Source organism: Lipophrys pholis, assembly GCF_963383615.2.
Source record: "Lipophrys pholis genome assembly, chromosome: 13".
NCBI lineage: Eukaryota > Metazoa > Chordata > Actinopteri > Blenniiformes > Blenniidae > Lipophrys > Lipophrys pholis.
In genome coordinates this window covers 15,351,224-15,362,562 of record NC_137632.1, presented here as the reverse complement: position 1 = coordinate 15,362,562, position 11,339 = coordinate 15,351,224, and the positions used below count along the sequence as shown (strand labels likewise).

The 11,339-nt window shown below is 42.1% G+C and overlaps 1 protein-coding gene across 1 annotated transcript; it reads right to left on the bottom strand.

Annotated features, from left to right (window-relative positions):
- Nucleotides 1–1,955: 1,955 nt before the first annotated feature.
- Nucleotides 1,956–10,481, bottom strand: akap17a (A kinase (PRKA) anchor protein 17A). The gene is made up of 7 exons (XM_080478996.1): nt 10,329–10,481; nt 8,127–8,474; nt 7,705–7,923; nt 7,384–7,596; nt 4,691–4,839; nt 4,349–4,589; nt 1,956–3,338 (listed from the first exon to the last, which is right to left on the bottom strand). The coding sequence occupies exons 2-7, from the start codon at nt 8,451–8,453 to the stop codon at nt 2,430–2,432; spliced, it is 2,058 nt and encodes a 685-aa protein (XP_080335122.1). The 5' UTR covers nt 8,454–8,474; nt 10,329–10,481; the 3' UTR covers nt 1,956–2,429.
- Between the last annotated feature and the right edge of the window lie 858 nt (nt 10,482–11,339).

Below are 11,339 nucleotides of genomic sequence, written 5' to 3'. Positions count from 1 at the left end.
TTTTCTGGAGTGCCCCCTCAGATTGCCTTCGGGAAAAGTGAGTTCCCCAGGTCTACTTTAAATTCTATAATATGTCTTATCGTTTTCCTTCATAAGAAATTGGTAGCCCACCCCAGGGATTCCAGACGGCCGACTGGAAACCACTGATGTAGATGACAGCAAGTACTGGATACATCACGTTCACCTTCAAGGTTGAAACAATACTTCAACAACTTTATTTTCTCACAAATATACAATAAAAACAGGTAAATGTTCTATTTTCATTTCTTAATCTTTAGTTTATTTTAACCAACGTGTGACAAATGCCAGGCATGCTCTGGTGTCTCATGAGCATATGCAGAACAAACACGCTCTCTGATACAAGTACGAGTGGCGATGGCATGGTAGGACTGCCAACAAAATCTGGGCAATCACCCTCAAAGTTTCATTACAGCGACAAAAGCAGGCTGTACAGTAACTTGTGAAGCTGAATATATTCATCCGTCACTGAAATGTGTGCATTAATGCAAGAGGAACATCCAAACATCCCAGTAGTGTCGACGCTTCGAATCACAGACGAACTTGTGTTTTTCAAACTACTTTTTTTTCCGCTGCAGGGATTCAAACCTGCAAACTCCCGATCCTGAAGTCTGCTTCTCTAACCTTTAGGCCATGACTGCAAGTAAACTTTGTCCAACTGAAGAAAACTCTTTGAAAAAAAATGAAGAAGTCTCGGAGAGAAAAACTAAGCACAATGAGCACAATGATTCAGTTCTTGTACGAGTCGGCACGACACCTCATGCTTTTCAGGCAAAACAGTTGCTACAAAGAAAAAATAAAGTCACAGGTTTTTCTCGGTTCTGTGAAACAATCCAATCATCGCCAACACTGCTGCTTAGTGACGGTTGACAAGAAGTGCAGCGATTTAGTTTAGTAGTTGGTACCTTACAAGCTTTTACGGCACCAAAGGTAAACATGTGAGCTCTTTCCAGGCAGCTGAAGTGATCATTGCAGTTGGAGTGCGGACAGCCTCGAGGTCAAACTTTTTCTTAAAGGGGCATATCGTACAGCTTTTCAACACTTTCACATGGGTCTCGTTGGTCCAAAAACGTTGGATTCAAAGTTTATTAAACCCCAATTCCGGCTTTTCCAGCAATTTGAATATTGGATCATATGAGCTGCATTCAGAATCTGCTGTGTCTGTGAGAGCTGGACTGTCTCCGCCCACACATGCCCATATTGGGAAGAGTATTTCCTCTTGTGGTGCCAGAGCACAACTGCTGCATTGTGGGAGGGTCAAAGGGGCTACCTTGATTGGGATTGGTTAAACCCCTGATGACACCATAGAGGTTTTGATTTCTGATTCACCCGTTGAGGCACACACACTCTTAAAAACTTTAAACAAGCCAGGGGGAGAGATGAGACTTTCTTTACTTCTGGAGCGTCAATCCCAAGTATGTGGACAGACTACTGTTGGGAAACCATTAAAAAGTGAATTTTGCATAATATGACTCCTTTAAACCATTTAAAATGTGTAAATACTAACACAAACAGCAAAGTCAATTGAAAAACATGTTTTACGTCGCGATTACTATGCTGTCCAATCCTCAGTCGAGCAGTGTCAAGATTTCCATTCATGTCTTCTATACGACATTTTTTTCCAGTTCTGTTGCAGAAGCTCATATTTGGGGGTTTTTTTGGGGTTTTTTTCAATTTGCCCATTAAACCTGAACCACAGGCAGCAATTTGAACACCTCGGACTGACAGGAAACTACAGCTTCAGAGTCCGACTGAGGGCAGATGGGATGAAACAGCAACTCATCACTCAGTGCAAAAAATAATCATTACTGAAATCTTAAATAAGGATCGTTATTTAACAAGTTTATATCTGTAGGAACGTCACATTTGTTACAGAACAGCATTCATATCAAGTGCCCTTGAAAGTCAACAGTTCAAATCAGCAGATATGAACAAACTCCATGCATACGTCATATTGACTTTTATTTACTAAGGTACAAATGAAAAAAGTTTTTTCTTTTTTTTTCACATCAGCAACAAACTGAAGAAGAATCAAGGATCAAGTTAGCGTGTGAAACTGTAGCAGTCTTTAAACTTGTGAAGTTATGATTAAAAATTTCAAACAAAACAAAAGCATTCTGATTTGGACAAACTTATCACAATGAGGGTTTTTTTTTTTTGTTTGTTTTTTTAACTGATTTCAATCTACTTCCATCCAAGGTTTCACACGAAGTTCAAGTTTAAGGACTGTGAACACTTTTATCTACTGTCAGACACTTTCAAGCATAAAACAGGACTAAAAACATAAAAGAGTGACGTGCAGCAACTTCCACAGCGCTCATCTGCACATAGTGGCTTTCATTGTTACAGGAATTTTTTCTTTCTCTCCATATTTTGCATTTTTTTTTTTTAATGCCAAATTATTGATGCGTTTATCGCCGTCTGGAGTGGCTCCTCCTCCTGCTGCTGCTGCGTCTCCTGTATCTCCGGCTGTGATGACTGGGACTCCTCCGTTCTCTACTTTTACTGCTACTTCTGGAACTGCTACGTCTACGACGGCTGCGTCTGTGGCTCCTCCCTCCGCTGTAACTCCTCCCACTGCTGCTCCGGCTCCTTTCTCTACTGGAGCTTGTGCTCCTGCTGCCGTGACTGCGCCTCCTGCTGCCGTGTTGACTGTAGCTCCTCCGGCGGCTGGAGCTCCGCCTCTGGCGGCTGGAGCTCCTCCTCTGGCGGCTGGAGCTCCTCCTTCTACTATAACCGTGGGAACGCCTCCTCCTTCCTCGACTGTGGGAGCTCCTTTCTCTGTGTGTGTGGTCCCTGGCTCCCTCCCTACTGTTCCTACTTCTAACCACTTCTTTCTTCCTTCCCTCCCGCTCCTTCTTCCTATCCTCCCCAGCTCTCTTCGCCTCTGTTGCTTTATTTTTCCCCAGCACCTGGGAGTGAACACCAGATCGAGACACCGGCTTGTGTTTGCTCTCCACAGCCTTCAGGCCGTTTACCTGACCCATGACCCCCAGAATCACCACGTCCCCCAACTCGGAGGCCTCCTCTCTGATGACCGGGCTGCTCTGGTCCTGTGTTCCTGCAGGTTCGGGAGGTTTCCCGCTGCTTTTCTTCAAGAGGTTGCAAAGCAGTCTCTCCCTCAGCTCCTTTTCGCGGCGTTGCAGCTCCAGAGCTCGCTCCTTCTCCACCTCCACCCTTCGTAGCTCCTCCTCCTGTTTGCGCCGGCAGGCCTCGAGCTGCTGCAGACGGGACAGCTCCTCTCTCTGCCTCTCCTGCTCCTGCCTCTCCTGCTCCTCCCGTTCGGCCCGCTCCTTCTCCTGCTGCTGCTGCTTCAAAGCCTGCGGGGGAGAAAATGCATGGTCAGACTGCAGTCTGATGTAAATGTCCTTAATCTTTACTGAGTGGAACACCTTTCAATAATCAAATACTTGTTTCAAACAGATACCTGGTCTGTTTTCTTATAATATTCAAACATGTTGCAAGAGGGAATACTGCTTAGCAAATAGGGCGACCATGAGAAAGAACACTGAAAACAGATAACGACTGTAACTTTCAGCTGATGAGTTTTAATGCCTTACATTTGCTGTGTATTAATTAACTCTTTCACTACGGGACGAGCAGGATTTATTGTGATTTTATGGCTGGAGAATTTCCCAAAATGTGTAGTCATTGAGTGGGCCTCCCCCTTATAGCTGCTGATCAATATAAAATGGTCACTGCAGAAGATGCACTGAAAATAAAAGGTGTGGCAGCATAACTGTAATTCACAGTACATCTCCAAATTCACAGTACTCGGTCCAAAGACACCTTCCATTACCACCATTATGAAAGCATTTAACAGCTACCACCAGGTACCATCACCATGGTACTCTACATATTTACTATAGTTTTATAAATTGCTTTAACAGACTAGTATTTCCCTTCCTAGTCCCGATGGAGTTTGTTTTTGTTTTTAATTTGACGCCCGTCCTTCGACGCAAACCTCATATCCAGGTGCACTGAACTCGGTGATTGATGCAAGTAGAAGCTCATTTCAGGACATATTGTGTTGATGACCATTTGTAACAATGGCCAATAAATCCACAATAATTTCCTTCAGGCCACTGAGAAATATCCTATGTGTTCCTAAGTAAGTTCTGGGTTCTCTGCTAAGGCCAGTGAACCCTTGTGGTTGGAAGTTGTAACCTCTTAGTCTTTATGTTAAATGGACTGATCTATTATCTTGACAGGAAGACAGGCTCACGTTCTACAATATCAAACTCTTTCTTTATAAAAAGCTGAAGTCAGACAGATCTCTCAAGCTGATCAGTGCATAAATCAATTAAAGGCTGTTGTGTGGATTGTTTACCTTGGCTCTGCCCAGTAACTCAGCGATGAGCCGTATTGATTCGAGGTTGCGCTGAGCCAGCAGCAATCGCCTCTCCTCCATAGCGATCTTCATCTGCAGTTTCTTGTGCTCTTCCTCCTGCTGTCGTCTCAGCTTCTTCAGGTTCCTCCTCTGCTCCTTCTCACGAAGCTTCTGCTCTTTCTTCCGCAATCTCTCCTCCTTCTTCCTCTCCTTCTCTTCTTCTTCCTGTTCCCTTAGTTTCCTGGCGAAAACATCCAATGTGAATGTCTTTTACCTGACACTTCTTATCCAATGTTTTCTGTCTTTGTAAATATCAAACTTCATCTTTGTCTCATATCAAACCTTTCTTCCTCCTTCCGTCGCTCCTCCTCCTCCTTCTCCCGACGTTTCTGCTCCTCCCTCTGTCTCTCCAGCTCCTGTAACTTCTGCCTCTCCAGGGTACGTCTCTTCAGAGCCAACTCACTGAGGTGCTTGCTGGTGTCAAACGTTACCTGAGGAAAACACAAACCCACCACATGATGATTTGTTGTCCAGGCATGCTTTCAAATTTAAATTCAAAAAGTTTGTCATTTATTTTTGCTTTTATTTCCAAATGACTATTTCAATCTATTAGACAATTTTCCATTTGTTATTTCTGTCATTTATACAGTCACATCAGCTTCTTTCATGTGCACAGATGACAATGACTTCAGTTAGAGAAGGGTGACGTGGAAGTCAGATTAAACACAACAAGCTCTTGTAATTTTTACCCTAATTTTTTTTCCCCCAAGTAATGACATTCAGCAACAAATCAAACTGAGAAGGCTTTTCCACCGGAAAGAACCAGGTGTGAGTTCAGAACCAGGGCCAGACTTAGCACCAGTTCTTTGTCTTTCCACCGCCAAAGTCAGCGCTACATTGGTGAAATCGGTGAAGTACAACGTTTTAAAGTGACGCAATGACGTGGCTCTCACTTGGCTCTGCTGGCAATGGAAAAACAACCGGTTCTTTGGCGGTGTTCATTTAAGAACTAGCTCCTGGTTCTTTCCGGTGGAAAAGCTCTCCGAGAGTCCTCTTTTAGGCCGTTTCCCTTAAAGCCCTCACTTCGATTTCACAGTGGATTAACAGGCTTGGCTCTGACTATCGACGGCACCTTGGAAACAATGATGATGCAGCTTTAATTCTCATTCCACTAAAAGGCCTTAAAGCTGCTGTGTGTGGCTTTTTGAAAAGCACAATCTCATCGTTGAAATCCCACAGATCTGCAATAACTGTTGAATTCCTCTGGAGGCATCACACAGTAAACAGGAGAACAGACCTGTGATATTTCAATATTTCCCCTCAACAGAAATATGTTAAAGGTCTCATACAGTAGAGGTGGGGGGTTTAAGTGGTTGGAGAACTTGCTACATAAATATGGTGTAAGTATCAAACCACATGTCATTAGTCCTGCGTCATCAAGTTAACATACATTGCCAATGATGCAATTCTGCTCAGCTGCTAGATATGAAGAGTGATATAAGATAACAAGCCTTAAATAAACATGACACATCGCTCAATCATATACAATATTACTTTTGTCATATCAAGACTACAGAAAACAAATATGAGCGCAATGTACTGACACAATCGTCCACAATTAGTGATGCATGGATGGAAATGAGCCTTTCACACTGTTCTGACACAGAATATATCTGCTCACGTGAACAACATTATGACCTACAAGGACAAAATCTTTCTGTAAACATCCACAGAAGCCACTGTAACTGCTCGCTGACCTTTCACCTGCTCACTCACAAGTTGTTTGTTTTGGGAATAGGTGGGCGGACATCATTGTATGCTTCAATATAATTGCCTCTTAAACAAGGACAGGGAAAACACTTCATGTTTTGGGGTTACAATATTTATTTCGACTAGACTACTTGCTATATATTCCACAAACCGTTTCCATTTGTACCAAATAGAAGAAATGGTGTGGCCCTGCACACTTATGCCAAAAAGAAATACTGATGAATGAGCAGGTGAAAGTTTTGCGAGCTGGACAGCAGTCATGTGCTCCTTCGGCTTCTGAGTCTGATCAAGACAGAATTTTTTTCTTCTTCTTGTAGGCTCTGCATGTGAGTACTGTCAAAACCTTTGCAAAAACAATGTGCACACAGGGTCAGAGAACTAGCACTAATGCATCACAAACGATTGGGACTATTTTCACTGAGTTTTGTGTGGGGTCGGGGGCTGACTTCACGGAGGTCTGAATCGCCTGCTGACAGTTTGGAGAAGCGTGTTTTTTATTGTTTTGATGCCGCTGTCAGTGCTGTTCTCCTCGGCAAGCAGGCAACTTACAACTGTGACGCCTGGGATTACGTCGGCTGTAGAGAGGCAGCCTCTCTGTACAACGGCTTTACAAACATTGGACATTGCTGTCTTGAGCGTGAAATACTTCCAAACAGTGGACATGTTGTCATGAAAAGTTAGATAGCCACAGCGCTGCTCAATGCTCGCCTGCTTGCTGGCTGCAAACTGTGGGATATATTTCCTGAATGGAGGCATGTCATTACTCCACGTCTCATTGAGACCCGCCTTCGTTCAGGAAAAACGACCCACAGTTTGCAGCCAGCGAGCAGAGTAGCCGGCAGGGAATCATTTGTCATTTCAGCAGACAACATAAAGCACCGACATGGCTCATGGATCAGAAATTTAAGATCCGTGAATTACGTTGGTGTCGGGACCTGATACTCGAATGGATCAGCCCCATTCCCAGAGTTCACTGAACAGAGCGCGAGATTTTCTAGTATCCAAAGTTCCAAATGTACCAGCACCCTTCTTTCTGTGCTGTACTAGTATTAAACTACATCCAAAGTCTGAACCTGCCAGGTCAGAACTGCAAATGGTATGCGCTCCACAAAAGACAGAAAATAAACTTTCAGCCTGAGTTGAATAAAAGAAGCCATATACAGCTTAATGATGAACTGAACATGTCAAACACTGGAATGGAGTCTAGAGCAGAATGATTTAAGGTTAACGCATGCGATTATACGTTATGGTGGAGCTTGCTGTACCTTTATGTTGCAGGCTACTGCTTTTCCATCGTCTCCTTTCAGCATCAGCTTCATGCCCCGCAGAGTGTCCATGGCCTTGGTGAAACCACAGTATTCCTGATACTGGACATAAGCTTCAAAGTTCAGATGGCCACCAAAGCTGAATGTGTTGAAGTTCTTGTCCAGCATTTCCTCCCTATACGGGTCCAGCATGGGGATGTCAACGTTTCGCACCTAAATACAACAAGGAATGTCAATTGCTTCCATGAAATGCACAGTAATAATGAATAGATACTTCGCTAAATGACCATTAACTTTTGGATAAAAAGGGTTGTTAGCCACCTTGCCAAATGCCTGGAAAACAGCACTGAGGACCTCTTCTGAAGGACGGTCTGGGAGCTGACTGTCTTTCTGGCTAAACCAGCGACATGGAAGTCCTTCCAGATGGATGGTGTCAGGCCGCTCTCCTGGCAGAGTTTCATTCATGTCCTTTGCATCGCGGAAAAAGGAGTCCCAGTCATGACGTGTGGGGAAGTCCACCTTGTTTTCTACTGCGCGCACCTGAGGAGAAGGGATGGAGATGAATACATTTAGTTACCAGGTTTTTTTTTCCCTTCAATTTTCCACAATTAGGCAAAATCATTTGAGTCTCAAACAACATGCTTGTACAAACATGTACTGATTAACGTATTAATGTTGAATCTTGTAGGGAGAACACAGAGGATGTAAGCTTAGCATTAAGCATGCTACAAGGTCAACCTTACCTTCAGCACATCTGTGAAACCACTGAGTTTGATGCTCTTTCCATCCAACCGGCTCAGCAAGCTCTTAACCACCATCTTGTTTTCAACTTCACCCTCAAAGCGGATGAAGTCCATGGTACTCTTGGAGATCCGCAGGGCTGAAAACTGGTCTGGAGCTACCATGGCCTTCACCCTCTCCATCACCTCCCAGTTAGAAATGCTTTTGCCAGGCAGCTTGAGTTGGGGCAAAGCCACACTGACTGTCATCTTGGCAATGGGCTTGAGGTACACATTGTACTCGCTGGATAGGCACACAGCCTCGGTTGTGTCGTGGACGATGGTGGTCATTGTAGCAGACAGGTGGAGAAGCTGCAGCAAGGTTGGAGACACGGGAAAGACGGTCAGCTTGATACACTAGGATAAAAACCTGACCGTAAGCCTAATAAGGATTTTATTATTGCTTACAATTAACGAAAGTCATGATAATAAGTGCCAACCAACCAGCAGTCTGAAATTGATGTACTGGGAGTCTACTAAAACACACATCTCCAAAGACTCAAGAATGTCTAAAACAAAAAATAAAATACATTTCTAAAACAAGACACAAGTAGTCTTGAATTGAAAGTGTGTTATTTTTAATCCATGAAGACTAATTTTTTGATGAGGGATATCACTATCTTAACTTCATGCTGACTGTAAAAAAACAAACAGTTGATTATTATCCTTAAGCATCCCTGCTCAGGCTGCTTGTTCTTAATGTTCACATCTGCTGATGATGCTCAAGATCATTTTTAAATTTCATTTTATTGCTCTTGCCTGAAAATGTATATCATTAAAGATCTTAGAACAGCATAGAATAGCTTTATTGTTGTATAAATAAAACAATGAAACTATGAGTGCTAATCCTGTAAAGTGCAGACACGTCATGCATTCAAACTGATAAACAATACATTATAAGTCCAAATGTTGAAGCTCCATAATGATGCTCATTACATTGAGCAGCTAAAGGACCTTATGCTTGTCATGAAACTGCTGCATTTGATCATAACTCTAGGGTTTCAGTGGGTAGCACTTCCCAGTGAGCAAAACCCCGAACAGATGGTATTCTGAGTGCAGTCTTTGATGGGTTATTGTTCAATGCTTTCCAACTCTTGCTATTTCTTAGTCTTTGTTGTGTCAATCCTTAATGTAACTAGTCATTGTTTTTAATTTACTTTTCATCTCATTGCAGCATGATTCAACCAGTTTCATGACTTTGATTTGTTAAAACATGAACTAATTACTCTTTCCCTATCCTGACTAACTGAATGCTTCACATCAAAACATTATTCTGAGGTTTTTCAATTGTGCACCTTTCTTGTCTTCATACCATTAATGTTTAGAGACTTAATTTTAAAAGTCAGTATCCTTGTGTACCGAATTTATAGTAGATTTTCTGTCCTGAATGTATTCTCAGTTGTCTTGTCTGCTTGTCATTAGAGGCTATTACTAATTATACTCATATCCCATCCTTTTCCCAAGACAGATTAGGTTTAACTTAATAAACAACAAGGAGATGTCCCAAATAGATAGACAATTTATTTTATCCTTTCCATTGCTGGGTATTAAAAGCATGTCCCAATAAACAGATATTCATGAATGCAGGCATTTATACAGATATATGATACATTGTTTTAAATACATGTTAGCGATTTTACTTTGAATTAGTATAATCATTATACTAATGGTATGTGGGACGTGGGGATTGAACCCGTAACCTTCAGTTTGAGAGACGACCCGCTTTAACAAGCCAGACGGTAAACTCGAATAGCTAGTTCAGGCTAAAGCTACCTACAAACCTCACACTAAATGAAATCTGTATTATTATACTGATAATGTAAAAATGTGCCTCAGAATGAGACGTTTATCAACGTTGTTAAGGAGACGAGCACGTTAGCAAGTGAGCGCTAAACTTTAGCTGACGTTTGATACTGACGCGGATGAAAGAAAAAGAAAACAACACAGGCGGGCGCAAAGAGAACCGAAATATGTGTCGAGATAAAGTGAAACATATCTTTCCAACATCTGACATAATGGTGAACCCGTGCGTATATTGAGGTTACCGAAGCTAATGCCTGTGTTATGCTAGTTCGCGTCAAGTTTTCTGTGTCCAACAACGTCCTGCTGCTTCGCTCCATCGCTTAGCTCGGATCGGCTTCGAAAGAAGAGTTAACGGTCACCCACCTAACATCGGCCAGCCTTTCTTTAAAACACACGTTAAAGGCTAAAGGTGTAGCAGGAGTCGACCGCTGCCGCGGAGAAACATCCGTCGGTCCACGAACAAGAACCACAAACACATAAGCCTGCCACTTCCGCATTCAGTCAACTTTGACCTTTACAGGGAACAACGTGTGCCAGCACTGAGGTGGGGGGATTTTCAGACAGCGACCCCTGGTGGTTCAACTCGGAAGCTGGAAACTGTGACAAAGCTTTTTCTAATCGACATAATCAGAACATGAGAGAGATATAGATATAGATGAATGTTCAAAAATAAAATAATTTTTTCTTTTATTACTAATATATTTTCATCAATATTAAACTTTAAAAAGAACTTTGAAAGAAAAAGCTGTGGAAAACAAAAAGAAAAACACAAGCAAGAATATGAGTCGTGGTACATTGCAGAAATACAAGCTATTTTTAAGAGGAACACAACTATAACAAAAACCAATTACAAGATATACGTTAACAAACTATCTCGTATAAATGAACTAAAACTATTCTGTCATTGAGACAAATAACACAAAAGAACAATAACCTTCATACATGGGTGAAAAGTGCAAAATGCCATTACATGTTCAAAATACACCAAGTGCTTGGGAGCACATTCAGGCTTCAGATGTGATTAAGTAATGCAAATTCAAATAGATTCAGAATAAAACATTGCACCAAAATGGGAGATGCCAGGATTTGGAGCGAAGAAATTGGAGTTAAATGAGTCAAATTCTGATATTGGCAAAATCTGTTAAAGTTTATCTGTTATTCAATCCATAGAACAGCCTCAAATTATTAACCTATTTTCTTTTTTAAAATCAGGTCTCTTTTTCACCAAATGAACGAAAGCTGTTGTGAAACTAGATAGTCGTCACTTGCCTGATGTGTGTTTGGCACTGTGGGAAACTTGACGGATTCATATGACTGCTATCATTACCGTAACTGTTTAGGGGGAAGATGAGGGGTGTGGACAGACCGGACATG

Excerpts from the sequence above, each read along its gene's own strand:
- akap17a (XM_080478996.1), bottom strand. The coding sequence starts at position 8,453 with ATGACCACCATCGTCCACGACACAACCGAGGCTGTGTGCCTATCCAGC. Across the intron at positions 7,924-8,126 it reads GTTTCACAGATGTGCTGAAG|GTGCGCGCAGTAGAAAACAA; the intron begins GTAAGGTTGACC and ends CCTTCTCCTCAG. Across the intron at positions 7,597-7,704 it reads TTTTCCAGGCATTTGGCAAG|GTGCGAAACGTTGACATCCC; the intron begins GTGGCTAACAAC and ends TGTTGTATTTAG.